The sequence below is a fragment of the Lutjanus erythropterus genome, chromosome 5 (genome assembly GCF_056507025.1).
Source record: "Lutjanus erythropterus isolate fLutEry1 chromosome 5, fLutEry1.hap2, whole genome shotgun sequence".
In the NCBI taxonomy this organism is placed as follows: domain Eukaryota; kingdom Metazoa; phylum Chordata; class Actinopteri; order Lutjaniformes; family Lutjanidae; genus Lutjanus; species Lutjanus erythropterus.
In genome coordinates this window covers 8,979,916-9,006,843 of record NC_139321.1, presented here as the reverse complement: position 1 = coordinate 9,006,843, position 26,928 = coordinate 8,979,916, and the positions used below count along the sequence as shown (strand labels likewise).

General features: G+C 38.5%; 2 protein-coding genes across 3 annotated transcripts; one reads left to right on the top strand and one right to left on the bottom strand.

The window, feature by feature from the left end:
- Positions 1 to 115: 115 nt before the first annotated feature.
- Positions 116 to 9,130, bottom strand: zc4h2 (zinc finger, C4H2 domain containing). Its single transcript, XM_084718699.1, has 5 exons — positions 8,973 to 9,130; positions 7,412 to 7,583; positions 6,625 to 6,797; positions 1,949 to 2,111; positions 116 to 825 (listed from the first exon to the last, which is right to left on the bottom strand). The coding sequence occupies exons 1-5, from the start codon at positions 9,023 to 9,025 to the stop codon at positions 712 to 714; spliced, it is 675 nt and encodes a 224-aa protein (XP_084574825.1). The 5' UTR covers positions 9,026 to 9,130; the 3' UTR covers positions 116 to 711.
- A 2,245-nt stretch (positions 9,131 to 11,375) lies between these two features.
- LOC146326427 (moesin a-like) lies at positions 11,376 to 26,424 on the top strand. 2 transcript variants are annotated; one of them, XM_084718695.1, is made up of 15 exons: positions 11,376 to 11,649; positions 12,671 to 12,718; positions 12,916 to 12,999; positions 14,542 to 14,637; positions 14,776 to 14,898; positions 15,306 to 15,457; positions 15,550 to 15,633; positions 15,713 to 15,859; positions 18,008 to 18,104; positions 18,721 to 18,884; positions 19,023 to 19,153; positions 19,346 to 19,506; positions 19,973 to 20,065; positions 22,058 to 22,291; positions 24,691 to 26,424. In XM_084718695.1, exons 1-15 carry the CDS (start codon positions 11,566 to 11,568, stop codon positions 24,853 to 24,855), a joined length of 1,863 nt encoding a protein of 620 aa, XP_084574821.1. In that variant the 5' UTR covers positions 11,376 to 11,565; the 3' UTR covers positions 24,856 to 26,424. The 2 variants fall into 2 exon arrangements, with proteins under 2 accessions (XP_084574821.1, XP_084574822.1); XM_084718696.1 differs by lacking the exon at positions 12,671 to 12,718 and having other exon boundaries at positions 11,378 to 11,649.
- The last annotated feature ends 504 nt before the right edge of the window (positions 26,425 to 26,928 follow it).

Below are 26,928 nucleotides of genomic sequence, written 5' to 3'. Positions count from 1 at the left end.
TGGTGTCCTCGGTTAGCCTGCTCAGCCCCAGCTGTGTTTATGTTAACACCATTAAATAACAGAAACAAATGTCTAGCCTTTGTTTTGAGCATAAAAAAAGGACATTTTAACAAGGTTAGTACAAAACAGCCATTTATTTTCTTATCACTGTATTAAAGTTAAACACACAACACTATTCGGAGCAAATGAGTGGCCCTTTTTTTCCCTCCAGTTTGTGGTCACATGAACACTGTAAACATTAAAACAACATGTTATGTTTAATTTAACTTTGCAATTAAACCTATTCGTTTTTTTATTGGCACAAAAAGTACACGACAGACAGCAATGGAAGCACGCATGCATTGCAAAAAAAGTAGGAAGTACAGTACAATATCTAAGGCAATAAACGATAGCAACATGGGCAAAATTATTTGGACATTTTACCAAGTTCATTTTTGCATTATTGCAGTTACATGGTTAGGGGCTAGTAAACCTACTATAGAAGTCATACAATTACATATAAACACATCCAAAGCACTGATAAAAACAAACAGAATGACATTATCAGATCCTCCATCAGTTGTTGACAGTTTATGAAAAAGGTACTAAGACAATTTGTTAAAGTGGGGAAGTTGTCCTGAAGCACAAATCTGTTATTTCAGCCATATATTTTGATGTAAATGGCTGATCAGGTCCCTTTAAACTGCACTGAAGCTGAGCGTAGAGTAGGATCTACTCATCTGGCTTCCTCTTGGGCTTCTTTGGGTTGCGAGAGCGGCTCTTGGCCTTGCACAATGGGCAGATGGGAGCATTACGATGAATCTGCTGGTGGCAAGACAAGCAAGCCTGGAGAGAGAGGAGAGAAATTTCGAGTAATCGCACCATAATATGTCCTTCTTGCTGTGCTGTAGAGATAAGTGAACAACTTAATCAGGTTGTATCTAATAGGCTTATTCTTCTATTAATTCAACTTTAGTATGTGGGGTATCTGATAAGCTTATTCTTCTATTAATTTAACTTTCAGGTGGTGTCTGAGTTTGTTTTCTTACCATTTTCTCCCTAATGGTACAACTAGGAGCCTTTAGGAGCTTTTTTTTTCATTATTAACAAAGAGGAGAAAAGGTGCAGCCTCATGATTTGATGTAGGGTTGTTTGAGGTACATTTCAATAGTTGGTGTGTTACCAAAAGTAGACGCTTGGTACGTGGAGAAGAGGAGAATAGTGCCAGCATGAAAGCTAAGCAACGTAATGCTGTGGACAAGATCAGCAACAAAATGGAGTTCATCCACATAAAAAAAAATGCTTATACATTTAGAATATTTTAATTGCTTTACTTTGTCATCAGTGAGCCTCTTCTAATGGGACACCAATGTTATATAAAACAAATATCGCTCTCTCCATACCAACCAAACTCCACGGATGAAAAGTGATTGTGTGACTTCGGTGAATCTGAAAAAGCCTCTGAAACCTAAGTCACACAAAAACACAAATGAAGAAACATATCGAGGCAGTGGTAGGCCAGCAGCTTCCGTGTTCTGTGAGGTCAAATTACTCATTTATCTGTGGAGTTTGGTTGGTTTCAAGAGAGAAATACTTGTTTATACATTTGTGGTTTCGTGTCAGAAAAAGGCTATCGTACAGCAAAATAAATCTGCCAAAATATTCAAAATATAGCATACACTTAAAATGACACTGATTGTTCTAGGTGAACCTTTTGTAAGTGGCTAAAATACGTTTTTCTGCTGACCCTGTACTGCTGGTGCTCCTTTCTGCTTTCCAGCATCTACTGTAGGTAACACACTGACTATTGATAAGTACCTCTTACAAACCCACATCAAATAATCCGAATTATCCCTTTAATTGAAAAGGGCTGCTCTATTATCAGGTCAGATCAGCCACTGACTATTCAAACTTTAACTTGTTTTTATTCACATCCCCACTGTTCATTTTACTTCAGTAAGAGGAATACCTTCATAGGTGGGGGTTGCTGTCTGAAGGTGGCCGTCTGGCGTGCATCTTGCTTCCTGGACACCTGAAGCTGCTGTGCTGCTGCTGCGGCGGCAGCAAGGGATTCTGGGATGGCGGGCTCATGCGGCTCCTTCTGCCACTCTGCTTTCTGCTTCTCAAAGTAACTGTTCAAAGCAAAGAAAGAGAGAAACCTGGCTAGCTGTGATTCTTATTTGGAGCTTCTGAATCATATCACAGTTGAGATTATCCCATCTACGCTGTGTATCAAGAGATGTGGAGTGGCAAAACCAAATACAAAGGAGACTTAAATTGGAGAACATTATCGTAAGTCTCACTCATCCTCTCTTTATGTACTCTGAGCAAAAGTACAGTCATTGTGATAGTGTTTGTCTGCATGCATGTCAGTGTGTGTGTGGGCAGGGGAGGGCTGGGAAAGAAATTTGGCCTTGGACTTTATGCCTGACTGGCCCATTTTCAACAGTAAGAAAAAAAAAGTGATATCCCATTTCTTTACGCTCTCTGGTTTCTCTCAAAATAGGTTTGTGACAGAGTAGAGCATTCGCAAAATAAATGTAATGGGGTGTATTTCCTGTAGCTATAATCCACAAAAGCCCCAAACACACATTTCAGTATTTCACAGTTAATACAAGTTTTAAGTCAGTCTGATTTAAGTTAATATTTGAGTTAAGATTTTGCTATTACTGAGGTGTAGAATGCTTTTCATGCTGATGGCTCACTATCACAGACTATCTCACAATATACTCAACACTGCACGGGCTTGTAAGTAAGATTTAATCTTCTACGAGGTTGATCCACCACACCTTGTAAACAATTACAGTGTAGGCACTATTACTGTTAGGTAAAATTACCCTAGAATTACTTCACTGCAGCAAGATGTGCAAGTGATAGTTTAAACATCTCCCCAGACGTCATGATCATAAATCACTCCCTGTAAATGAGCTCTGTTTTGTAAGAAAAAAACCGATAAGCTTCAACTTTCGAAGTATCACATAAACTCAAGGATCCTCAAAGAGCATGCCACCAAGAAGGAAAAGAGAGACGAGTACCATCTGGTCAGAAATGAACTCATCATTTGTGCTTCCACACAGCCGAGCTGAGAAGCTCAGCCTGCCAACAATGCTGTCAGCGTGCAGAGCAGCACTAGCCCAGCACACTTCCTCACAACTCCAGCTCTTTATCTGGGAGGAAAATTTCAATTTACAACACATTAAATATCCTAACCAACCGAAGTGAAAAATTACAGTTCATTTTGAAATGCATTGTGCTCTCTGCTCTCACCAAAGGTGAGCAGGAAAGTTACATCTCGTGACGGCTGTACCTACGAGTGACAGACCAGATCAACAGTTGGCAGGATTGTTACTGACAAACTACTGTATAATTTGGTATGTGTGATGGAAGAAAAATCTCAAATAAAAAGGAATTTTCAACAACTGCCCTAGAATGAGAACATGTGATCCTTGTTCCCGTTTATCACCCCTGGCCATAAACAAACTAGTCGCATCCAAAACATCACCAGGCCACTGGCACACTGTTCTGTATTTAGAGCCAGAAAGAGCCACGCACTAAACTCCCCGCCACCTTTTACAGTTTCCTATCCAGCAAAGTATCTGTGAATGATAAAATCAAAAAGCAAACTTGACCTGATAGTCTCCAGGTCCAACACTGATATCAACCTCACTTCCGTATTTTAGCACCATTGTGTCAGATTTGCTCCAGGGCAAACTGTCTGGTCTTAATATGATCTACTGTCAAGGCTGCAATTTGTGTGGCCTGGAGAGTGCTTATCAGCCCTATGTCATGTGCCTGCAATGTTTTGGATAACAAGGACATTTTGAAGCTTGAAAATGGATGTGTTGCACACTGAAATCTTTGCCAGTTTCTGAAGCCAAAGGATCTGGACAAATGGAGGGAAAATTTAGCTGGACCTGAATTTCTAAACAGGCTCAACAGACTTGTCCATCTAGAGAACACCTATCAGATATTTTTTAAGCCTTAAATTATATTCAGGTGTCCTCCACATTACCACCATAGCATGTTAAAGAATGTAAAATTAGCTATTGAGACTGGAAGTAAAAAAGACAGCAAATAAAGAGCACTGACATTGTTGAATACCATTCAGTTTAAATTTTTTAAGGACACTCTCTAATAGCCGTTACTCCTACTACACTTAAAGGTACTAAGAGGCTCAGTTCACCTAAATCACAAAATCGTATTTTCACATTTAGAATATCTAGTCATTAATGTTGTCAAAAGTATCAACACTTTTTCAATACCACCTGTTTAAAACAATACGGTTTAGATTAATTATTCATTCCACAGTCTCAAAAGTACCAAAGCTATGCAAAAGAGATCTAGGCTAAATGTTTGTTTAAGACCTCAGTTCAGTTCAGTTTGTATTGTCCTGCCTGATATTTGGCCAGACAGCATTCAGTGACCTTTTCAGTGCCAGCACTATGTGCAGGTTGAGAAGAGACGAAGGAAAAAAAATGTTTGCCTATTTTGTGTGCCTGGGACTTTTTTCTTTTTTGTCTGCTGAAAAGGGAACTGAGTGTCATTTTAGTTAGCACTGTAACACAGTTTAAAATCCTGGTATCACAACAGAGTCTTGCAGATATTGTAGCACCGACTGAATTTGCAATAGTTTATAGATATCGGCCGTTGATGCTTCTGTTGCCATCCAAATACAATGGAAGTGAATTAACTTTTGTTTGTGTTCAAAGCGCCAAAAATGACATCTGACAGAGATCTTATTACACAAACAATGTCCCACTAACTTGAGATAGCAGAAGTTATCTCAAGTTAGGGGGCTATGAAAATCTGTTCAACATTACAGCAAGATTAATTACTAAATATTAATAAAATTAATAATGTTGATCTTCAGACCACTGATGGCCCAAAGATCACTGTCTCACTACCTAAGTGGTTCCACTATGTTGTCACCTCTTTCAATCAAAACAAGAAAACATGACACCATGGTGGCAAAAGGGCAAAGTACCGCCATGTGCCTTGACATTTGAGAAATGTTATCCGAACATCTGATCCAAAATTTCTCTAGAAGGCAGTAGGCCCATGTCCTTCATCATCTACAACCATCTGTCATTTCAAAAGCCACCCTAAAGAGTTTGGTCAGCCTATTAAACCAGGCAATGAACTACCTCACTGCCATAATCTGTCCTATCTCTCACTACCAAACACAAATTTCAATAAAGCTATTGTTTGCGGTTACTCATGTACTATTGCACAATTGTGCATTACTTGGGTCAAATTGCATCTTAAGCTTAAGACAGAAACCTGCTGAGCTCTGCCAGTGGCAGGCCCCTTAATTCCGACTGAAACAGGGCACATTTTGGTCATGCTAATTTTGTTAGTTAATTTTGTATCCTGCCTATTTCTACCTTCCATTGCTCAAAGTCTTTTCATGTTTGGATTATATTATTGCCGAATCATTCTGGCACAGGAATGCTATATCAGATGTTCTCGTAAGGGTCAAATACAAGTCTAATGAACTCTTCATATGTTTTGTTCTTCTGTAACATTATTTGCCCTAAATCTACTTCCAAACAACAGATGATGATCTGTTTCAAGGAACTACCTCTTCGCCCTCTGCTCCAGACATTTAGTTTTCATTTTGTTCATCCGCTGTCTGTTAAACATTACTCATTTACTCTGGACTGCAGCTGCAACATTCAGCAAATTTTCTGCAAGCTTCCACTGCAGGGGGGCCGGCTGCTAGTTTAGGAAACACTTGATTTGATATGCAGCTGAGTTAAGTAAGAGCATAGCACACATTTTAAACATCAATACTGCAGTTGATTACATTCAGTTAGTTAATTGTGGGGAGGAAAATCTGATTGAGATTAAAGATGCACCGATTTTAATTTTCTTGGCCAATTCCGATTTTTTTAAGGGTCTGGCCTGCCGATTTTCTCCAAAGCCCTCCAGGTTACAGCTAGGCCTTATTATAGTTACATATTAAGATTATGAATAGGGAGAATGCAATCTTGTGAGATTGTGGAATCTCACATGATTTGACATGGGTGTGATTTCACATGATCTGCTGTGGAAGCAGATGTAAACAAACCAGAGACAGACGCTGTGCGACAGTTTGCTGCAGTAAAACTTTGCCATGAAAAACACAGACGCAGAAGTTAAATGAGTCTGTGCAGCTGTGATCTGCACTGCGGTGGGTGTGATATCATGGTCACTTTGTCTGCTGCGTGCATGACGTGACCATCATTCTAAAAACGTGTGTGACAATGACGGGAACAGAATCAGATATGTGATGCAGACCAGCCGGTCACCGGTTAGGGCTGGTCATGCTGACAACTGGTTAAATCCAGTCTCTGGCCAGTTGATCAGGGCATCCCTAATTGCAATTAATATTCATTTATTTATATGACAGAAATGGTTCATTATCATACAAAAAATTATCTTTCACATGTAATTCAAAATATTTTTAGATATGTTCTTATCTACAGTGTGTGTTAATAATTGGCTATAAAAACCACTATGTTAAGAAAATTTTAAGAGGTGTTAAGACTGCGTAAAAGATGGCTGTAAACTCCCTTTACTTTATCATCATCTGTTTTCAAAGAATTATTTCTGTGCCTTGCATGCATTTTGTGTGTGCGTGTCTGTTTATGTGTGTATACTGACTCCAGGGAGAGCTTCTCTTCTTCTTCGTTCAGGTTAGGGAGTCTGTGTAGACCTAAAGTCATCCTGAGGGCATCAACGTGTTCCTTCAGAGGTTTGTACTCATCATGCAAGCGGCGAGTTGTTTCTAGCAGCTTGTTCAGGTCATTTTCTGACTGCTTGATGGTGCTCTCCATCTGAGGGGACAGAAATGGGTATTTCAGAAATACATACGTAATATGCTCAGTATGAGCCCTCTGTGGCTAAAGCTTGTCATTTTATATTTTATACCGAAAACTACAGCTGAAATAGTTATTCAATTAACTGATTAGTCAGTCAAAAGAAAATTTGTTGCCAAGCATTCTGATAATTGATGAATCGTTTTAGTCATTTTTCAAGCAAAAATGACAAATATTTGCTGGTTCCAGCATTTTAAATGTAAGAATTTGCTGTTTCTCTTTGTTACTTATGATAGTAAATGAGTTTGGGACTGTAGGTTACACAAAATAAACAATTTTAAGACATCACTTTGCACCCTGGGAAGTTGTGATGAACGTTTTTCACAAATTTGTGTCATTTTATAGAGTAAACAATTAATCATGAATCATGAAAATAGTCAAACTAATCAGTAATGAAATAATCATTAGCTGTAGCCCTAGTGAAATCAGGTACTGAAGTTGCATCCATTAAATCTGTATTATGTGTTGTTGGTCAAACATTGCTATTTTCAAAGCTGTTGCTACAATCTGAAAGCTGAACTGAGATTTCAGTTACACTTCCTCCTCAGAGGCAGCTTATAGTACTCACTCACCACATTGATATCAGCATGGATGAGCCGCAGCTCCTCCACATGTGCCATTTTCTCTTGTAGAAGCAGGTCCATCTCTTGTTTGTACTCTTTTAGATGCTTCTCCTCAGACTCCAGAGCCTCAAACTCAATCTTCAGACGAGACTTGATCTTCTGCATCTGGACGGTCTTGTTCCTGCAACCAGGGGTACAGACAAAAGACACCAGCTGTGCGGTGATTTCCCTCACATATGCAGAAAAAAAAGGCAGAAATCTTCTTGACAAAAACAAAAAGATCTAAAACACCATATTTCCTTTTCCTGCTGCCATGCTGTGCTTTGATTTAGGGTCAAGGTATATAAAACTTAGATGTTCTGCATTCATTTTAAGCATCCTGACCAATTACAAGGGGTGTAACGATACATCAGTGTGGACTGACACATATCAGTTTACATTTCAATAGTTAAATGTGATCAATGCAAAGAGAAAATACCGCCCCATATCATCATCTTTAAGATACGCCTTTATTCTGAAATTTCCATTATCTGTGTCGCAAATGTCTGGAAGAGGTAATTTTTCAATTTTTTTTTCATTTTTTCAAACTTTTTAGGGTTTTTTTTAAATTCCACTTCGACAGTAAACTGAATATCTTCTGATTATAAATTTTAAAAAGACATTTGACTATATCATCTTTGGCTTTGGAAAACACTGACATTTTTCACCATCTTCAAACATTTCAAAACAAACAACTATTAACTGATTAAACAAAACAGTCAACTGATTAATTAACTTTGAAAATAATTATAAAATATGAAAATAATTATTAGTCGCTGTCCTAACTATCATATCATAATTTAGCTGATTTGTGAGTTGACAGAAATGTAACTGAATGTTTTAAATGGACAAATGTTATAATCTGATGTCAGTCGCAGGCCCCTTAATTTAACTGAATCTAATCGAAATCGTATGGTGGCAGACTTTCTGATTTAAGTAAATATCGTGTCATTGCCCAAACAATCAATACAGTGTTTTGATGTGAGGAAACTTGTGATTTACACACCAACTACTAATTGCTTAATGCGTTAAGTACATGAGTTTATGCATTTTGAACATCTGTTATTCAGTTATTAAGCATGGCTGTAAAGAAGACATTAGGGCAAACCAACTCTGTCCTGTCAACAGTGCTTAGAGAGCAAAAGGCAGACCCATAAGCTTGCTAGCTAAGTAGCTAGCTCACCCACAGACATAATTAGCAGCGCACATCTGGCATTTTGCTGATACACATCTGGAACGTTGATGCATGTGTGATTTAAACATGCACCTCCTTAAGCACAGCTTATTTGTAGCTATATCTTGTTTAGCCCGTGACGATTGTTTGTTAACCCTGTCGGAAACTAGCAAAAACTAGAAGAGCAAAACCCTATTAAAAGCAGGCTTCGCAGCAGACAGGCTAATATTAGCTAGCTCACTAACAAAAGCGATGCCAAGGGGCTTATTCTTGGCCGGCTAACGTTAGCTAACATAACGTTTCTCAGTAACATCTCACTACCGTTAGGGTCAATTTCACTCCACGTCCGTGTCTTACCGTATTTCCAGGATATTTTCTAATTTGCACATTATTTCTTGTTCGTCCGCCATGGTTTAGCAGCCCCTCGGTCGTCCAGTGGTCCAGCTCAGTTACAGTCGGGCCACGGTGTCTCCTCTGCTTGTTGATAAAAACACAATAGCCGGTGTGAGCGCGCACACGAGCACGCGCCCGCAATGTGAACCCGAGGCTACGTGTGTCGAGCCGCAGCGCGAGCCTTCTGCTCTGCCACACACATGTTCAACACCTGATTTAAAGCCGAAATACAAAGTGTGAAGTGTACTTTAAATCCAGGTTTAACAACGTGATGCAAACAACCTCACTCAATATTAACATTAAATATAGCATTATTGTTAATTACAAACTCACTGCAGAGTTCTGACAGTGCAAGAAAAGAACAGATAATGAACAACAGAAAAAGAACTGGTTCCCCTATTGCTTAAGCCAGTGGTTCTCCAACATTTTTACATATTTTATTACAGAAAATGAAAGGTATTTCCTCTGTAATTCTAATACAGCTGTGGTTCTCTGGGCAAAACTTCTAATTTGGGATCTGTTGCTCCTCAAATGGTAGTTTTACTTAGTTTATAAGGGTTTTTTAATTAGAGCTGCAACAATTAATCGATTGTTAAATTAATCGCCAACTATTTTCATTAACAATTAATAAGTTTGAGTCATTTTTTTTAAATAAAAAAAGTCCAAATTCTCTGATTTTAGCTTCTCAAAATGTGAATATTTTCTGGTTCATTTAGTCCTCTTAAACTTAAACTGGATATCTTTGTGTTTTTGACACAGCAGGGTGTTTGATGATGTCACTTTGGGCTTTGGGAAACACTGATCAACATTTTTCAGTATTTTCTGACATTCTATGGAGCAAATCACTAATCAATTAATAAGTGATGAATCGAGAAAATAATCGACAGATTAATCAATGATGAAAAGAATGGTTAGTTGGAGCCACGGTTTTAATGCTAAAAATCATTGTAATTATTATATAATCAGTACTTCTAAGGCATCTGGATTGCACTAAATTTAGTTATAAATAACATTAAGGCTAAATTACAATATTGCAGAAATGGTGCACCGCTGCTGAATGAATACAGAGGAAACGCTGGTGTATGAAACTCATGACCAAATAGTTATATGTTCTATCATTTTAATACTCATGGATGGAATTACAGTGAAAATAACGTACTTCCGTTTTTGCTGTGACCCCCTTGAAGAGATCCCCTTCAAGAACCCCTAGAGGTCCCTGGACCCCCATTTGAGAACCACTGACTGAAGGTATCAGGGTTGTGTCTGTGGGGAAGGAAGTATTCAGGTCAGATTACTTCAGTAAAAGAAGCAATATCACGAGGAAGACAGGCCTAATTTAAGTACAACAGTCCTACATTCAAAATCAGAAATAAAGTAAGAGTACTCATTAAGTAGAATGTTTCCTGTCTGTTATTATTAAGTATTATAAACTGGATTATCATGTATTACTAAGCAGCATTTTAATGCAGCTCGAGGTGGACTTAATTCACATTATTTTACATGCTGTTTATACTAAAACAGTGTAAGGTAAGTCTAGTTTGTAAGCTAATGTTACAGGTATACACAAAATATTATTGTCTAAACTTACCAGGGACAATTCAGAGACCTGAAGACACTTTATTGTATCAATCTGACAATCAAGAAGTGCATGAATTAATGAATATTATATAATATATCAACTGTGGGAGAATTTTTTATATTGCCAGGGTCCAAAACGTTTTACGGTATGCCATGCAAGGCGGCCAGAGGTTGCAGTAATAGTAGCAGCATTAGCAGAACAATGTAAACAGTGTAGATGTCCAGCATTGAATGACCAGAGTCGATGCAGTTCATCATCATTACCAATGAATACAGCAGTAACTCCTTTCAGGAAAAAGGCCTCACGGTTTAGCAGTAAGCAAAATTATACTGACTGTCTGTTGGATTTCCATTCATGATGGCCTTGCAGGCGAAGTGGAACCTTTCAGTGAGACTGAGCCGGCCCCCGGGCCGTATGTTGCCCAGGTCTGGAGTGAAATGAATTAAATATTGCGAAAGCATCCCACTCAATAGTTTTGTTTTTCAGTCTCTTCAATATTAGCTACAGGGGTTGGGGGCTCCTTGACCTCGACGCTGCTAAAATCCTGGTTACACTCTGTTACCCACCTTAATATAAGCAGTCATCAACAGGCCTACACCAAACACACCAACCCACAAATCCCCGTATGCCATAACAACATATACTTAAAAATTTAACTGGAAGGATTATTAGATTAGCAGACTGTGCTGGTACCTTCACTGCTACTGGTACAAAAGGTGCTGTTGAGTTACTCTTAATTTGTGTCCCTCTATAAATAGGTTCGGGACACAAAGATCCTGTCTAGGTCCTGGATGAGTAATACCCAATCAAAACCTAATCAATTTAAGCAAGAAACCCAGCAGATAAAGGCTGCCTCTTTAGAACGCGTGGGCCCCATCCAGGCTGCCATTGGATTAACTAAGAGAGAAGTACTTGGGAACAATACAATGGTCCATTCTCATTCAGTATAATCCTTGTAGGTATTGCAAGCAGTTTCATATGACTCTGCAGAGAAAAGGCTACTACAGGCACCTCTCTGAAGAAGTGTATCGGCAACAGATTAAAAAGATACAAATGTCAACTGTAAGTAGCAACCTTTAATTTTTTAAAAATCACCGTGTTTCATACGTAGTTGAAATGTTAAAGTTGCGACTGTAGTGGTTTGATTGGAGTTTGTGAACTTGCTCTTACTTAAAGGCTACAAGAGGGTATTAATCCGGAGTGCACAGATCAAAACAACATTTTGCCCAGTTGCCAGATGTTTTTTATTTGTTGCAGCTGTTTTCTTGGATTTATTGTGTTATCACATTATCTACATATTTAAGACAGTAGCAAAGTTTTACTTTCTCTTCTTGTTTTCACACATATTTATTGAAACAGTCTGTTCAGCAAGACTTAGAAATGTAAGACATTTTATTATTATTGTGTATTTAAATTATTATTATTATTTCTATTATTATTATTACTATTATTATTAGGGCTGCACAATATGATAAACAAATGATATTGTGATTATTTTGACAGTTAATGCAGTTGTGATATGATTCATGATAACTGTGAGCGATCATTTTTGCATTACAGTTTTTAATTTTCACTGAAAAAAAATATTCATGATTGAAATCATGATGATGTGACTTCTGCTGGGGAATGTATCAAACTAACATGTTTTCTTCCATCTGGAGAAGAAGATTTGTAGGCCAGGGCATCCCTGCAGCACTACTATACTTCATTATAATGATTGTTTTGTCATTTTGTTTTGTTTTTTCTTTATCCAAAAAAAAAAAAAAAAGCAGCTTTTCCCATTTTGATATTGCACCTGGCCATATTGATGATATTTCGATTAATTGTGCAGCCCTAATTATTTATGTCTAATAGACATTTTTATTCATGTCAGAAAGGTCAATGAGTAAACTATCCACGCTGCTTTTTTTCTATTGTACAACAACTGCAGATATGTGTAGATGGTTTGATACTAATATACAAGATTAACGCTAAATGGGTGTTATTGTTTTGACCCGGTCATTAATACTTATGCATCATTGAATGAACCCCATGTTCTCAGTTAAGTCTAAAATATACTGTGGGCTTCATTTTTTGATTGTAGTCCCCACCAACCTCTTGCGATTGGATGCTCCTGGTTGAACAGAAGAATGTAAGGAACACTCTTTTTGGTCATTTTGCTGTCAAAGAACGAACAAATTGTTTCAGAGAACAAACAAAATTATTGCAGTTCTTTTTCACCCAGTTGTTGCTCTGCATGCTCCTTGATGCTTCTCCAGTGACACAGATGAATGAACGGCAGGGATTTGTTTCCCTCCTGTATCTCAGTGTGAGTCTTTTCTCTGGCAGATAAATGTCCGAGTTACAACCATGGATGCTGAGCTGGAGTTTGCCATCCTGCCCAGCACAACCGGCAAACAGCTATTCGACCAGGTGCTTTATTTATTTATGGTTTATTTGATAGGAATAGATACAATACATGGACACTCGTAGAAATAAAGGCACTAACAAGAGAAGTACACCAGTAGAGTGTAGATTCCTTCTAGGCAACAGATGGTGAAGCACCTACTGCAATGCCACAACTGCCAAACGCAGTTACATCAACATTAACATGACCTCTACATATGTTGTCAAAGAGCTGAAACAAGATTTCAAACAGAGGCAGTTGCTGATCACTTATAATATCATATAATTACTGCCTCACAGACTCCACCAACCAGTCAACTTAAAGTTTACATTCATGTCTGTCCAGATTCATATAATGTATGAATTGAATTTGATATGGATGTAGAGAAAACTTTAATTTGAAGTTAATAAAAGCTAAACATGACAATGTCACAGTGAACTAGCCTGTGATCTTTGAATATAAAATGTCATCGCCTCATCATTTTATCCCTTCAGATATTTGTGTGTAATTTTGTCATAATCAGCTCATGAATTCTTGAGTTGGGGCCAAAACTGTGTTCATTGAGGTGACGTTGACCTTTGACCACCGAAATCTAATCAGTTCATCCTTGATTCCACGTGGAGGCTTGAAACAAATTTGAAGAAATTACCTACAAGTGCTCCTGGGATATTTCACTCACGAGAATGGGACAGACATGACCTTGACCTTTGATCTCTGACCACCAAAATTCAATCAGTTCCTCCTTGAGTCCGAGTGGTCATTAATGCAAAGTTTGTGTTACAGTTTGTGAAATTCCTCCAAGGGGTTCATGAGATATCATGTTCACAAGAATGTAATGACCAGAAGCCTCTGGCCATAGCTGTTGCCAGCGTTGAGCCATAAAAATCCTTTTTTTTGTTGTTCAGATTACCCATTTTCCCCCATTTCCATCTTCTGAGGGTGCTAACAAGTACCTATGCAGGGGGTTCTACTGAGAACCCTTTTATATTATGGAAGAACTCTTGATGAACCCTTGACGAAAGAGTTCTTGAAAGATTAAAAGAATCCTTGAACTCTTTCTTCCAAAATGGGTTCTTAGGATGGAAACGGTTCTTAATGGAACTGTTAGACTTACAAAAAAGCTTCAAGGAATCCTGTCTCCTTCAGAGGCAAATGGTTCTGGTTAGAACTTCTGCTCTTCAGGAAGAACCCTTTTGGAACCCTTATTTCTAAGAATGTAGACAAACTATCGATGCAAGTACCATCGTGTTTGTAGCAGATGCTATCTTCTATCCCTGTGATGGAAATATGAGATTAAAACAGTGAAGTAAAGAGAAGCTAAACATAATGTTACAAAGCTAAATAAAAAGGGAATATTGCAAGACATAATGAAGAATAAAGCTGAAGATGTTACATTTAAAAATCTAACATCAGTACAGGCTTGTTCCTGAATTAACCATGATCTGGTAGCTCTCTTAAAAGTGATGAAGTTTGCAGCACATTTCAAGCAATCAGGTAGCGAGCTCCAGGAGATTACTGAACGGAGTGGGTGTGAAGTGGGTGATCATATTATTCACTGATATGTTTAGATAGTGAAGACGATCGGACTGAGGGAAACCTGGTTCTTTGGCCTCCAGTACCATGACAGCAAAGGCTTCTCCACCTGGCTCAAACTGAACAAGAGGGTGAGGAGACCTTTTGTGCGCAAACTTTACATATTTGAATTACATCAGTTAACTTTTGGTAATGCCAAACCCATTGCGGCTAATTAGTGCTTATTGTCCTAATTCCGGCATCCCTCTGCTGTGGGCTACCAACCCCAGGTGACAGCTCAAGATGTGAAGAGGGACAATCCTCTGTTGATTAAGTTCAGAGCCAAGTTTTACCCTGAGGATGTCGCTGATGAACTGATCCAGGAGGCAACACAACGGCTCTTCTTTCTGCAGGTAGGACATGGACATGCAACTTAAATGGAATGAGACAGATCCAGATTCATTAAATTTAACTAAAAATATATATAAAATTCATATTAAATTGATATCACAATGCTTATGAAAGCATGGCACCTTGCCAGCATTATGATAAATAAAAAATCTAAATCAAAACAAAAATGCTGAACCTGTCTTAACGACTAATGGGAGTTCCATGATGACTCATGCAAATCCAATTATTATCATGGGTTTTCCTTAAGGGAGTACCTGCAGACAAAAACATGGATCTAGGTGCATTAAATAAACACCAGAACACAAAGGGTCACTCTCTATGTCAGTCACAATATCCCTAACATCATCATGTGTTGCACCTTTACACAAACAACAGTACAAAACATGTGACTCTTGTATTGGTGTATTAGGTAAAGGAGAGCATCCTCAATGATGACATATACTGCCCACCTGAAACCGCGGTGCTCTTGGCCTCATATGCAGTTCAAGTGAAACATGGGGACTACAGGAAAGACTATCACGTACCAGGATACCTCACAAGAGACAAGCTGCTGCCACAGAGGTTCTGAGTCCTGTGTTAAACAAAGTTATTCTTAATTCCAGTATCAGCCACCTGAATTCTAACTTTTGTGTCCTCTTTACCATTAAAACCAGGGTTTTGGAGCAGCACAAGCTGAATAAGGTTCAGTGGGAAGAAAGAATCCAAGTGTGGCATCAAGAGCACAAGGGAATGCTGAGGTATTTACCAAAGAAAAGTCATAATGCACTCTTTGCAAACAGGTGTTCTGTACTTACATTAAATTGCTCCACACCACAGAGAAGATGCCATGGTGGAGTACCTGAAGATAGCCCAAGATCTGGAGATGTACGGGGTCAACTACTTTAACATCAAGAACAAAAAAGGATCGGAACTGTGGCTGGGAGTGGACGCCCTGGGACTGAATATCTATGACAAAAAAGACAGGTAGATCACCGTTGAAAGAAGTTTATACTTGGATAATCTCACTCAAGTCAAGCGTCAAGCAACAAACTTTGAGTTTTGAATTGTACACTAGTCTTAATGCGCTCTTCACAAATGTAATGCTATTTTAAAAACACAGCCCCAACTCTCTTTATGCAACTTCAAATATCGAATGAAGTTGGAGGTTGTTGTGTCTTCATCACAGTATCTTTGGCATCAGTTTTCCAACAGGAGCTGTACAAAAAAGTGATTTAATGTCAACCAATGAAAGACTTTTATTGTGATGCAGCCCCAGGAAGTGATACCCTAGAAATTGAGGTTAGGAGCTGTGCTGAATTATTTAAAATGGTTTATGTGGTTTTCAAATCCATTCATGACCCCTTGTTGCAGATTATGGCCTGTGGATGTGAGACCAGTTAAACCATAGAGTGTTTTTTATGCCTCAACTATTCCTTTTTTTAAAAAAATCAGGAGAGGAAAGTACCCAGAATTTCATGAAAAGTCTGAAAAATAACCAAATTATACACAGAACCGAAACTTGCTTTAATCATAATTTTTAGAGCTCAGTAACACAAGGTTGGTTCTTCATGGTTCCTCTCCTGCAACTTGATTGGATGCTGTCAAGAATGAATACCGTTGGTTCAGGAAATGAAAGGACATTAAATGATTCTTGGCACACTTTTTAAATAACAGACTTCTTCATCTTTAAGCTTGGGCGAAAGTGTAAAGTATTTTCTAGTCAGAAGGCTCAAGTCCAAGTTTGGTTACAAGTGACTGGTGCTAAAGGTCAAGTCGAGATGCAAGTCTTTTTTGATTTTGTCAAGTCGAGTCTCAAGTCATCAAATTTGTGTTTGTGGTTGGTCAGTCTGTTGGGCAGTGCAGACTGAAATATCTCAACGACTATAAAGTTGATTGCTATGAAATTGTGTACAGACATCCATGGTTCCCAGTGGATGAATCCCTCTGACCTTGGTGATCCTCTGACTTTTCATTTGGCATCACAGTGAGAATGAGGCAGACATTTCTTGGAGAAATATCTTAACAGTTATTGAATGGATTGACTTGAAATGCAGTACAGATATCCATGGTCCTCATATAATGAATCCTAAGGACTTTGGAGTTCCCTTGACTTTTCCCTCAGAGCCACCGGCAGGGCAAAGTTTCCTTTTACCAAGCAAAATATCTCTACATCTACTAAAAATGCGGTACAGACATTTATAAATATCTGATGATGAATCCTAACTTCCTGGCTTTCCGTGTAGCACTACCACCAGATTGACATTTTTGGTGCAGAGTGAGCTATCTTGACCACTATTAGATACATTTCCATCGTGAAATTTGGTTCAGGCAATCATGTTCCCCTCAGATTGAGTTGTAACGACTTTGGTGATCCCTTAAACTTCCCCTCCAGATATGGTTTAAACTCAGATCCAAGGTGAGCATAGAGAAACCCTCCGCCGTCAGCAGATGAATGTGAAAACAGTCTTCTGTACGTTGAGGGTCAAACAACCAAGTCAAGGAACAATAAGCAAAAAACATTTTTTTAAAGGCAAGAGACTTGGACGGCTTAGCTGATAGAGAGAGGGAGCAGGGACCCTCTTCTACATGTATTGCATTGGGTATTTTTGGGTCACTTTCACTTTCATTTCTGAGGTTGAGGTGATGTCAGAGTCTCTTGCTTGTCAAGTTACAGAATATGTTGCAGTATTATTGGACAAATTTAAATTTTCCAAAAATGAAATCTCTAAAAATGTATCAAACAATAATTTTGCAGCTTCCGTGATCATGATCTAGTGCTATTACAAGGTCAACATGTCAGTAGAATTCCTTGGTTTTTTAGAAATACCTTTAAAACGAACTCCCATCAGCCTCAGCTGTACTTTGTGAAAGTGCTAATTGGCAAATGTTAGCATGCTAACACACTAAACTAAGATGGCGAACATTGTGAACCTGTGTAGTACGAGTATATATTGTCGCTGTGAATATGCTACATGAATGTATAATAATGCATAAGGTGATATGCTAACGTGCTGACATTAGCATTTAGCTCCAAAGCCTACAGCTTCACAAAGCTGCCAGCTTGGACTTTTTCTTTCTGTCCTAACTTTGTTTTAACTGGGTAAAGAAAGTGACAATGATAATATTTTACAGGATGACCCCAAAGATTGGCTTCCCCTGGAGTGAGATCAGAAATATTTCCTTCAATGACAAGAAGTTTGTCATCAAACCAATCGACAAGAAAGCTCCGGTATGAAAAAAAACATTATTATTATAGGTTCTTAATAGTGTTTTGTCTGCAGCAGCTACAAATTCTGTGAAGTATATCATTGCATGAAATGTAGTGCATGTCTTTACTGCTGCTTGTTCAGCTTGGTGGCATGTTGAACTGTGAGCCTATCTTAGCTTGTGGATGGGATTTAATAGCTGCTCCTTCTCCACGGTTTAGGGTTTAATATGTAGTACTCATCATCTCAGTTAAGCATTTTTCATGAAAACATTTTCGCAACCACGTACCAATAGTTTGTAGGATCTTTTCACATTTATACACTGTGGCTATAAACAGGAGGTCTGAGAGAATCTTACATCCTTGTTCCTAGAGAAATTACCAAATTTGCAAAATGCATAAATTACAGCAAGTAGTATGATGAGAGCAGCTGCTACTTGATCTCATTCACAAACATGAATTTAGCCTCGTACTTCAGTTTGGCTCCTGAGTACATGCACAGATTTAAGGAAAGCATCCAAGAGCTTAGAAAAATTAATGAAATTCTCCCAAACAAAACTATCCCTTCAGATTATTAACACCCAGGCTTAATTGTAAAACAGATCTGACATGCTAACTGTGTGTGATTTTTGTGTCAAAGGATTTTGTTTTCTACGTACCCCGTCTGCGCATCAACAAACGGATCCTGGCCTTGTGTATGGGAAATCATGACTTGTACATGCGCAGACGTAAACCCGACACCATCGAGGTGCAGCAGATGAAGGCCCAGGCCAGGGAGGAGAAGAACAAGAGGCAGAAAGAGAGGTAAGGAAAGAGGAAATAATGAAGTCTTTTTTTTTTTTTTTAACAGTTTACAGTGTGTTCTCTCTGCTTTGAGAAAGAACTGTCAGGAGATATAGTTTTTTTTTTCAGTCTTGTATTTATGTACAATTCTTCTGTTAGGGCTCTGCTCGAGAGTGAGAAAAAAAAGCGAGAAAATGCTGAGAAGGAAACAGAGAAGATTGCTCGTGAGACCATGGAGCTGATGGAGAGATTGAGACAGATTGAAGAGCAGACAAAGAGAGCTCAAGATGGTCTGACAACTTTCTGAATATAAATGTTTCTCAACTTGAGTTTTGTTTCTTCTGTTTAAGCACATTAAAAGAATGACCTAGTATACTTACGCATGTCTGCTTTTAGGATCTCCATGAAGCTCATATACTATGTGGGCATGTGTGGGTATGTGTGTCAGCTGTTTTTTGCATACGTGTGCATGTGTTTTTCAGAGCTGGAAGAGCAGACTCGCAGGGCTCTTGATTTAGAGAAGGAGAGGACAATTGCTCAGGAGGAAGCTGAGCGCCTGGACAAGGACCGCAAAGCTGCAGTGGAAGCTAAAGCAGCCCTGCTTTACCAATCAGAAACCCAGATCAAGAACCAAGAAAGCCTGGTACTCACTCTCTCTCTCTCACACACCTGCATGCTGGATTTAATTAACTGTAGATTAAAATGAATAGATTTAATTATAAGGCAGTTTTGTTCTAAACCCACAGATGGAAAAACTTATTGCTGTAAAGTCATCATTCAGCAATTTACTTTATTACAATGATCAAGGACTCATTACGGCAGATTTACATATATTGATTTTAAGCTGGTGAGCTATTGATGTCATTTGGTGATTCACAAATTCAGCTTGATAGTATATTTAAAATGATTAACATTTTCAGCTGATCGAATAGAAAGGCAATTAACCTGAGCCATGACGCTGCATACAAACATATCTGTGCACACACAGACGCACACACAGAGACACACACATTCTCTCTGACACACGTGTGCACTCCCTGGCGGAGCACAATGACCTCAGATCAGGAGCACTCTTAACTCCTTTCCCATTTGTGTGCGTGTGTGTATAGGCCACTGAGCTGGCAGAGCTTACCTCTAAGATCTCCCAGCTGGAAGAAGCCAAGAAGAAAAAGGACGAGGAGGCAAAGAGATGGCAGAAAAGGGTGAGAATTAATGAAAGAGAGAGCATGAGAGAGATAAAGGATGAATCAAACATGAGCAAAGAGCGATGTCTGACACTACTAAGTGTTAGACCCGGGTTAAATAGAAGCAATGCTTCAATCACAGACAAGTATATCACTAGACTTTCAGAGTTGTGATTGTATGAACTTCATGGGTTTCACTACATGTCACATGTAGCAAACCTCTTGTGAAGCTGTAACTGGCTTAAACAAACCATTAATACATGTGCAACCTTTATGTATGAAAAGATTTTCAAATAAGGAGTACTACTCTTAACCTGGATGTAGTCTCCATGTAGTGTTAGGGTGTGGTTAACTACATGTAGTTCAATTGCTAGCTTAACAACAGTTTGCAGTAGTTGAGTGGCGGCTTCAGATCTCTTTAGCATTTTCAGTACTTCATACTATTTTGGATTATATAGTTTAGGTTAATTACAAACTAGAATGGTGGTCCCAGTTCTCCAAATCCACACTTTGATTTGACTTTTGATTTTAAGGTGCTTTAAGGTCTATATAGTCTTGATTTATAAAGATCAACAGATCATTGGTTTCATGCCCTGTCATCTACATTTTCAAATTTCTATTTTAAAAGATAGAGTGCAGCTGCAAGTTAGTTTTTTCTTCAGACATGTGCTGTAGTTCAAAACTACATATTCATAGTGTTCTCATGATGCTTTTTTCTGCACAGTATGGCAAAATGCTATGGCTCATTGGCCACAGTTGTCATTTAATGACAATTACCTGCTATTACAATTGCATGTGGGCTCTGACTGTAATTGTCTGTGATTGAATACTATGAATTCACCACGAAATTTAGCATTTTTTTTGATTGCATCTCAACAATTGCTCCGACTTCTTTCTATAAAACACACCCCCAGGCCGCCCAAGTGAGGATTGGCCTGCCCTAGTCCCTAAATCAAACACACCCACATTTAACAATAAAAATAACAATATGAGATTGCAACGTAATAATTTGAGATTCCAGACTCAAGTTGTGATGATTTCCTGTTATGTAGTTTACATGTAGCTGAATCGGGAGGGTTCACACCTAAAAGATCGGATTCCTGAATCAAACCAATGTGAGGATGACATATTGTTTGAATTTTCCTCATGCGGTCAGCAGGTGAAAAGACAACAAACAGCCCAGTTTATACCTGGATATCAGAGCACCAACAGGTTCTGCTCATGTTGATGTTGATCTGGAGCATTTATCAGTGGACTTCACAGGGCCGCGCACATGAACGTTTTGATAGCATATGCGCTACTAGTTCACCAGCCACCAAAACAGAAGAGAAACATTTTTTAACCAGTGACATGATACATGTAGTGGTACACTTCTGTGATTGTACCGAATGGTGTTCACACCAGAAATGAACCGCTCCAGAGTTCACATGACAGTGGTCCAAGACCATCCCCTTAGGGGGAACCAGAGAGCGGATGTTTGGTTCACACCTGAGTTCAAGTCCAGCATTCACACCAACCCAAAAGAACCGCACCAAGGGGGTAAATGTTTCAGGATTCAGTTCAACGCAACTGAACAAGTCTGGTGTGACCCCACCCTTAGTTTGAGTTTAGTAGTTACGTAATTTAACTACTGTTTACTGGTACAACATATTTAGGGAACTTTGCCTTTACTGGTGAGTGCTGCACAAAAAGATCTTAACCAGGGATTCAACAAGTTTAGGGGAAAAGAAAAGTTCAATTTCTGTATATTCAAATTCCTCAAATTCCTCCTTGAGCAGTATTAAATGCGGGGGTGAAAGTCCCAGATGACACCAAAGATCATCCACTTATCAGTTATTTTCAAAAGGTACCTTTATTTATTTCAGTTAAAGTCATGAGGCTCATATTAATTTAGTTAAAGTAGGAGTCTCATGTTTCAAATTATGGTTATATCACAATCTTGGAACAAATCTAGATGACTACTTTAATATGCAAATAGAGCACTTCATTGCAAGTTGTGTGTGTTAACAGGCGATGGTGGTAGAGGCCGACTTGGAGCGAACCAAAGAGGAGCTGAAGACTAAACTAATGGGTGTCCACATCCAAAATTCAGTCCACCCTCACATACACGAGCACGACGAGACGGACGAGAGCAGCGCAGAGGCAAGCGCTGAGCTCACATCTCCGGGCATGGTCAGAGATCGAAGTGAGGAGGAAAGAGTAACAGAGGCCCAGAAGAACCAGAGACTGCAGAAAAACCTCAAGGTAAGGTTAAGTGGATGTAATCAAATTTCCTATTTTGCGGCATTGCTGTTCTCTTACTGGCCTTCGGGTCAGATGTCATGTTCGGCCTGAGATTAGCAGTCCCAGTGCTGCAGACCAGTGAATCAGAAAATTCCTTCAGTGGTTCAGGGTTCAGTAAATAATGTGCTCTGTAAATTAAAGCCCACTCCAGCTAAATGCCGAGGTGGAGGGCTTCATTACCTCAATCTTCAGCTACTCAACATACAAAAAACATACAGTGTCACTCTTTTGGTCTAATTGAAATATCTCAACGACTGTAGAATAGACTGCCATGAAATTTTGCAAAGACATTCATGATCCACAGAGGATGAATCTTACTGACTTTGGTGTTCCCCTGGCTTTTCCTCTGGTGCCACCAGCAGGTCAAAGTTTCCACTTATTTAATGAAGTAGCTTGACATCTGTGAGGTGACTAGGCACCATGTTTTGTACAGACATTCATGGTTGCCAAGTGCAAACTGACTTTGTTGATCATCTGACTTTTTTCTCATGTCACCATGAAGTAAACATTTTTAGTTTTGATTGAAATATCTTGACAACTATTTGATGAATTGTTGTGAACCTCATATATTGAATGTCCCTTATAGGGATGTCACGATGCCAGAAATTTACTAGTCAATACCAATACCAGTTACATTCATATATTCAAATAAAAGCTCTTCTGAGCTTCTAGGAAAAAAAAACAGGGGGTGTATTTAGTAAGCTTGACGTATATCACTGTCAGGGGAGCATGTTGTCATCTCTGGAAAGTAATGGAGTGGAAAAGTGATTTCTGCTGCTTATACAAGCTGAATTCAGTGCAAGCAGTAATTTAAATTTACTGACATGGTGACAGACCGTTAGCTCTTAAATATTAATTTAAAATGATAAATATATTATATTTTCATGAAAGATGACACAGACTGAACAGTACTATGACCAGCTATGGTTACACTCTGTTAACATGGTAGCCTTTAGCCTTTAGCCACTGCAAACTATGTGAAACAGTTGGCTACACAGAAATACCAGCTGTCTCAATTTTAATATCCAACATTAATTCAGCATGAGGATAACAAGGGTAGCACATTGTTAATGTAACATTAATGTGTTGAAAATAAATGCACAATAAATATTGGGACAGATAAAATATCAGACGATATTGGCCTATCCAGCTATATCGGTCTATATTTGTCGGGCTGTATTAGCCGACACACATCAGCTATAATAATGTCTGATTCAGTTTGGTTGCAGTGTTTGCATGGTAGTGTTTGGGAATTTATTTTTTAATCCCTGATGGATGGATTATTAATTCATACATGACTCTTAACAGTTTTTCTTTTCAAGTCAAGACAGAGCTACATTTTGTTGAGAACAACGCCTACTGACATTCTTCTTCTTCCTTTGGCCTTTAAAGGGATAGATCGCTCAAAGACTTGGATTACACCAGATGAGCAGTATGGAGGCATTTTATGTTTTTATTCTGTTGTTTTTTTACATCTGAAAACTGGTCACCATTCACTTCCACTGTTTGTGAGATTCTGCAGCATTTTGCAGACTAACAAAGTAAACCCAACCCTCAGTCGGCATGAAGGTGCGTAGATAATGACTGAATTTTCATTTTTGAGTGAACTATCCCTTTAATAGCAGACTAGAGTTCCTGGCATATATGCTGGAAAAAATGCATCCCTGGTACCTACAGTTCTGTTGAAAAATGGTACTGTACTGTTGATAAATACTTTAAATATTGTAGATTTTGGCATAAAGTTTGTACCGAAGTATCCGTTTTTGTGACATCCCTAGTCCCTAAAAGCCTCATAGAACCTCTGACTCTTACTTCAAATCTTCAAATTATGACAGTAATTTTAAAAGAAACTGTTGCTCTCCCTTCCTTGTTCCACTTTTCACAGTTTGAAAAGTGCCCTTTTGCTGTTGTTGTGTGGTTAAAGATTTTTACGATGTTTTGGTGCATTCGTCCGTTGACACCTTCATATCGAACTGTTTTGCCTGTGCTGTAAAGACGACAGCATAATTGCAACTAAAAATTGTGTTTGACCAAAAACTAAGTGCACTCTGTGTAATTAAACATTGCTGCAGGTACATTATCACTCTGTTGGTTTCATTCAAGTCGCAAATCTCATCCAGACCATCCAGGTCTATTACAACCGAAATAAAATTGGTCTCTATCTCACAACCAAAACAAGATACCATGTTGCATAGAGAACTCAACACAAAAATGGACTTAATAACTATGGACAATAGGGTTTCTTCAGATGGGGATTGAGGGGAGTGCAGGGGTCAGGCGAGAGGGGCGAGGCTTCTGAATAGTCTCCTCAACAGTCTCAGGAAAGAGGATTTCATTCACTCTCTGTTTGTCTCTTTCAGTTCCTGAGCACCGAGCTGGCTGGAGCTGTAGACGAGAGCAAGAAGACCCCCAATGACCTGATCCACGCCGAGAACGTGAAGGCAGGCCGTGACAAATACAAGACCCTACGTCAGATTCGTCAGGGCAACACCAAACAACGCATTGATGAATTTGAGTCCATGTGAAAGGGGTTGTGGTAGGCCCCACTCTGGCAGAAGACAAGAAAAGAATAGATGATGAAATCCGACACAGAGAGATTTTAGAAGCGTAGGTGCACATTACTGCATAGGTAGAAAATTAACCTGACATAACAGGGTGAATATAACGCTAAATTATATTGTTATTATGCTTTGATGCCTTTTATGACCATGATTTTAATGCCATTTCTCCTGGAAAAAGTCACTTCAGAAATATACATTTTGATTTCATATGAAGCCAAAAGACACACATTCATGGTCCACCTCAGTGGTGAAAACATGGGACATACACTGTTGTTCAAACTTTTGGAATCACCTTTGACGTTGATGTGCTCTTCTTTCCTCAATAATGGCCATTTTACAGGAGAAATATGTAATCTATTTATTTTATGAAATCATAAAATTACTGTGATATATCATCAGAGATTAAGGAAACATGCAAAGCCAGCATGTTTTCCTCTGAACTGTCCTTTCTGGTCTGTTTGCGTCAGTCAAGTATCTGTTTATGAGTCATAAGAAATCATTAATAATGTTCTACAAGGAATGTGTTTTTTCTTCTTTTTTTTTTTTTTTTGAAGCAGCAGGCTTTTGTTATCAGGTTAACAGACTTAGCTTCACACCGACAGACAATCAACAGTTATAAACAGCTGATCAACTTGCTGTGGAGGACTTGTCTTCGGTTGTCATTTGCCAAATATAAAGGTATAATGCTGTAGACGTCTTGCACTCGTTCAGTGTCCCTGCAGCCTGCAGGCTACTTGTCTGAACTTTGAGACAAGGTGGAGTGGGTGAGGTCAGAAACAACTCACTTCAACCACGGATCTTATATTAAATAGGGCATTAACCTATTTAATATACAGTCTATGACTCCAACTTGCTATTGCAGAACTGCAGAACTAATTTCTGACCTCTAAGGTAATACTCCTTTAATAGAGATAAAAACTGCAGTATTCAGAAACCAAATGTATTAAAGATATTTGAAATAGTTTTGGTCCCAAAAGAGGAAAAATCACTTTATGAAAACTTCCATTTGGTCAGTGTGCCCTCGGAGTTACACCAAAGATGAAGAAGATTTCCAGTCCAGAAAATCATAAGTGATGCAAGACCATTACTGAACCACAGCAGTGCAGTATTTTGGGAACCTGATTTTCTTTGGGTCCTCTGCAGTCTAATCAGTGATTAAAATGAGTATGTTTGAATTGTGATTTGTCAGTCCATAGTACAGTAGTGTAGCCATATTCTCTGATCCAATTCCAACAGTGCTAAATGTTGACTAATCCTCTGTTTTTAATCTATTTTATTTGTATGCCTTTACTGACACTGAAACAGGAACTTTGGAGGAAGGTGATTCCAAACATTTTTCAACAGATGTGGACATCATGCAATATGCTCTCATTTAAGAAAAAAAAAAAAATCTTATTACACACATTTGCTGTCTCAATATGCCAACTAATGAAAGCCTTATGAATACTGATTAATGAATGCATTGACATTTAAGACCATCTAAATGTTAAATCCTCAATTCTTTATCACCAAAATAAAATATTCAGAAACACAGTCGGTGTGTTTTGTGTGTGAATCACTTCCCATATGTGTAAGAATTACCATCCGCGTGTCTAAAGAGACAAACTGTCATTGGGCATAAAAAGGTTAGCTGCAATCAAAAATAAAAGCTAATTATCACCTTAAAATATATGTGATTCTATACAATATAAATAAACTGACAATTATTTTTTTAAGAAAGTGACATTGTCACTGTTTTAAATCCCACTGCTGCACATCTGCCGTGTCACTGCCTCCACTCTGAAACACTTCAGCGACCCAAACAAGCAATAACATTCTTCCTTTTTCAATTTATTACTTGATGACAAAAAAAAAAAAAATAGACCTAGGTTAATAGAAATGTGAGTGGTTTTGCTTTGATTATGTTTCTCTAGCTGTCTGTGCCATTTGTAGCTTCACCTGTCTCCTGTTGCTGATGTCCTCACTCATCACATGCTGTACTAAAATAAACCAACAAGCAAATATAAGTTCTTACACTTAAAAGTAGATGAATTATCA